General features: G+C 50.7%; 1 protein-coding gene across 1 annotated transcript; it reads left to right on the top strand.

Annotated features, from left to right (window-relative positions):
* On the top strand, positions 1–2,158 carry rprm3 (reprimo, TP53 dependent G2 arrest mediator homolog 3). The gene has a single exon (XM_088634391.1). The coding sequence runs from the start codon at positions 1,270–1,272 to the stop codon at positions 1,594–1,596; it is 327 nt and encodes a 108-aa protein (XP_088490517.1). The 5' UTR covers positions 1–1,269; the 3' UTR covers positions 1,597–2,158.
* Positions 2,159–4,655: the final 2,497 nt, after the last annotated feature.

A 4,655-nucleotide genomic window follows, 5' to 3' on the forward strand; every position in this document is an offset into this window, starting at 1 on the left:
AGCAGTCAACAACGGCTGTGTAACTTGCTGCAGGCCCACACAACTCTTTGTGTAAAGACCCTAAAGATCACAGATGAAAATGGACTTCCCTGTAGTTCTCACTTGCCTGAGTCCTTTACCTTATTTGCAACTCAGTGAGCTGCGGGCGTCACAGTCAATTTAAACAACACACAAACGGTTTTCTGTCGGGAACAAAAATGAAAGGGTCTTCAATCCTTGGCCATTAGGTCACGTGTATGTCACAAACCGCGGGCAGTAAGCACCCATCGTCTCTCTCAGCCGCGCCCCTCACTTAAATCTCGATTACTGCGTCACTCTTAAATATGCTGCCCACCAAGAAAAAAAAAACATCGTGTGCAACGTAAAAAAGCTGTCTTTTTTAAGTTTCTCCCTCACGTGAGCGAGACAAATCGAAGACCAAACGTCCGGACACGCGTGGGAACCCAAAGCAGAGAGCGTAGACCTCCCAGACACTCCAGTAAATACCCCCCGAGAGCCCATCACGAAGCTTGGGCCGACCGAGCGAAACTCCCAAAACGTTAAAGGCAGTTCGACGTCATCCTTCCCCCGTCTCACCGAGTCTGTAGTCGTGTCCGAAACTAACGCCACAGCGCGGAGCGCAGGCAGGCAGAGACGACCCCGGGCTGGACACCGCCGCACTGACCCTGTCCGAGATACCCGGGACTTCAGCAACAGAAGAAACTGGAGATGGTATCTCTCCGCTTACACGGGGAAGGAGGACGGTACACGCGTGATCGCGTAGGCAAGAGGAGCTGTGAAACATCCGTCTAATAATTCATCACATTCCCTCAAATCAAAGGTTGGGAGGTCGCGTCTCACCGAAGTCCCCCGGGCGTCAAAGACAGGACAAAACGAAATGAACGGGCGTCTCGTTTATGCGACACCGATTCAGGAGGAGGAAAATGCCTAAATTGTTTGGATTCAAGAATTAACACGTGGACGATTTAACCCAGTTCAGCTGAGTACAGTTCAGTCTTTCTGTCTGCCAGCGCTGCCCCTGCAGTCGGAGCCCCACCGAGGGCTGCGGGTCGCCCCGACGACTCCCCTCGGGAAGAGACAACGTGACGTCTGCGCGAACGCGTTCAGTCCCTGTCACTACCCTAGAAACGCCGGCTGTCTTTTAAAAGCGACCGAAGGCTACAGGTTTTGCAGGACCCTGCGAGTCTTGGAAGTTTTCTGCACCGAGACTGACCTCGCAGCCGCAGCCGGTTATAGTGTGGGGCCGAGGACGGGGTCGTTCCGGGGAAAATGAATGCAACGGAGATACTTAACCGGACGCTTGCGGGTACACAACCCCCCGGGCCGGTAGGCATAGAGGCGCTCCTGCGGTGCTGCAATTTCACCAACTCGGCCAGCACCAACGACGGCTTCGGCGTGTCCCTGCCGGACGAGCGGAACCTGTACGTCATGCAGGTGGTCCAGATCGCGGTGCTGTGCGTGCTGTCGCTCACGGTGGCGTTCGGGATATTTTTTCTAGGCTGCAACCTGCTCATCAAGTCGGAGAGTATGATCAACCTCCTCGCGGAAGACCGGAGACCCTCCAAAGAGGCAGAAGCTATAATGATCGGGTCCTAAAGTACGCCGAGGGATCCGGGTCCGCTCGGTACCCCGGTGCCAGCAATTCTTCCGATTCTTAAAAGCCAAGCGGGTGGACTCGCTTTAAACTCGGTTTAAAAGGACGTTCAGCTCCCCGGAGTTTGCCGGGGAAATGGCTCCTTATCTACTGAGAAGCCAGTTCTTGCTCAGACGGCGATCTGTCACGGTCCCTTGAATTAATTTCGTCCAGGATGGTACCAAGAGACCTCCTCTCCGGGAAGACTGGCCGCAGAGGTAACAGCGCGAAACTGCGAAGACGTTCCTGAGTGACACTGAAGGATTTTACCTTTAAATCCGGTACTTTGTATTTTAAAAATTTAAACGAATAACCCTTTTTGTCACGGATTACAGTTTTTCATCAATGTTAATATGTTGATGGACGACTGTATAACCTACACAGTAAACAATACTGCAGGCTGTAATTTACCAACTGGATAGGTTTATTAACTAAACCTAATTGTAATTGTATTGGAAAAAAAACCCTGTTTTTAGACTTGTCTTTCTTGCTTGTTTTGCAATAGAATTTGCACCTGCATATTGATTAACCTGCACGGTGTATTATTTTTTGCTTTAAACTCGTGACTTGTAGAGGTTACGTTCGAATGACGGCTTGATTTCCAAGTATGAATGAAACTCGCTCATCCGACTACAGTCTTAGAAACACAGGGCACGTGTGCGTGCGTCAACGATTTAAAATAATTCAAAGGACGAATATTATAATTATTATGAATTATATGTCTAACACTGAATAAAGTTAGCAGGGGTGTCTGCTATAGAGTTCTCTTTAACGCAAGGGGTTAAAATCCGTTCACTAGTCAGCAGTGTAATTTATTCACGGAATGATGGTAGAGTTTGTATTGTAACGCTTACGGCCGACAGGCACTGTGTAAGAGCCGGCGTACCAGAGCGGTGACGTCACCGCCCTTCCCTGTGATAGCAGGACTACAGCTACTGGGCTGTGGAGAGATCTCTCTTTGGCTCACCGGGCTGGGTCCCTGCTGAGTGACGCGGGAGTCCCGGGTTCGAGCCCCCGACGGTGGGGGGCCGACCTAATGCGGCAAGGGCGCCCGCCTGAGCCCCCATTGCGTTACAGTATTATGAATCTTTTACACTTCAACAGAGCAATAACAGAACAAAAGAGTCTTCAGTTGCTGAAATACTGTGATATAAAAGTATCAGGTGGTAGAGTGGCACAGTGGTGAGCAGTGCTCCCTCACAGCGCTGGGACCCCGGGTTCAGTTCCTGGGGCGTTGTCTGTGTGGAGTTTGTATGTTCTCCCCCTGTTCGTGTGGGTTTCCTCTAGGAGCTCTGGTTTCCTCCCGCAGTCCAGAGACATACTGGTGGATTCATGGGCTTTTGGGAAAATTAGCCCCCGGTGCGAGTGTGTGTCTGCCTGCGATGGACTGGCGTCCCATCCAGAGCGTGTCCTGCCTTGTGCTTGTTGATTGGTCAGATAGGCTCCAGCTCCCCCACGACCCCGGATTGGATAAAGTGGTTCGAAAACAGATGGGCAGGTGGAGCTCTCGCCTTCTAGGACCAGGGTAGTTTTAATAAGAGGTCAGGGGGTCTGGTCTTTCTGGGTCCACCCAGCGCTGGCTGTGCATGAGGCGTGGCGTTTCCCAGCATGCCTTATCCCCCCCCCATTAGCGAGTGGCTTCAATCCAATCCAATACGGGATCTGGGGGGGTAGCCGGAGCTGCAACTCTTCCGCTGCACTGCGATGGGAGCGCTGAGCTCCGAGGCGTCTCTGAAGACGAAGGGCATCGCGGCCTTCCCCTTCCAGCAGCGCGAGCCTCCGAGACAGCTCATCATGCAGCAGCTCAGAAATAATTCAGTGCGTCCGCCAGCCGTAGTGAATACATCAGCTACACAATCATACTTGCAATCAGGGATCACAGCAGGGGAAGGATCCTATTAGCGGGAGCAATGCTGAATTTATTCCAGCTCGAAGGGGGGTGAACAGGGCAAATCCTGTCTGGGCACGCGCCATGAGTTTCAGAACAGCATGACGCCCCGTTTCAACCAACAAACATTATTTCTTAGCCTCTGAGAGCAGGAATCCAGCCGTTTACCCCTACACCAGTTTCTATAGACGCAGAGCACTTTCTTTTCAACTGCGTAAGTTGCTGCAAAAATCAAGATCATTGTGTGAGAAAGTCTGGACACTCTGCCTGCAGTCTCCCAGGAGCACAAGTTCCACTCCTGACAGATTTGAAGAGTGCTCCCCGGCCTTCATGTTTGAAGGTTTGAAATATAGACAACGTGCAGGTGGCCTGTTTTATTATAGACAGGTCCTGGGCTGGCCAACAGCAGTGTTGTCCAATTTCAAAATCGGCAAGGTCAATGTAACCACAATCAACACTTTCCCGTTTTATGGTGTGACAGCTTAATTGGATAGTGGCATTGATCACAAGAACATAAGTTGTATCGGCGCATAACCCCCTTAAGAATGTGTTTATCTTCACAACCTATAGGGTTTTAGCAGCTTGCTGGTCTCGGTCTTCACAGACACGCAGTGCCCTGTCAGCGTGAGTATTTACAAATGTGCGGAAGAAGAAAAAAGGATTAAATAAGCATATGTCTATCTAGCACAATACCAAGCACAAAACAGAGTGCACATAACCACAGTAATATTACAGTACATCACTGCTAGTGGCAGCATTCACACTGACAACGCAAGGCCAGCCTGCAGAAGGCATGCCTCCCAGACTAGCACTGTGGCAACACGAATGACTACAGCCCTCCAGATACTCATTAGCATAGCTCTAAATCCCTTGAAAACTGCAAGACAGAACTCTGCAGCTTGGAAACATGACAGGGAGTGCAGTAAAACACATTGCCAGCTGCTAAGACAGCATTCAGCATCTCCATTTTTTTTTACCCACAAGGTCACCTCTAAACTCATCCTAAAGTCTGGGGCCACAAGCAGTAGGCAGCCGCACTCAGTGTTCAGACGGGCTGGACCTCTTGTCCAAGGCTTAGCTAAAAAGTCACTGCACTGACCCATATAGTAGCCCACCTGTAGCGCGGAGAAACCC

This window comes from Lepisosteus platostomus, chromosome 1, assembly GCF_059453375.1.
Source record: "Lepisosteus platostomus isolate fLepPlt1 chromosome 1, fLepPlt1.hap1, whole genome shotgun sequence".
In the NCBI taxonomy this organism is placed as follows: domain Eukaryota; kingdom Metazoa; phylum Chordata; class Actinopteri; order Semionotiformes; family Lepisosteidae; genus Lepisosteus; species Lepisosteus platostomus.

Coding starts and splice junctions, on each gene's coding strand:
- rprm3 (XM_088634391.1), top strand. CDS start 1,270: ATGAATGCAACGGAGATACTTAACCGGACGCTTGCGGGTACACAACCC.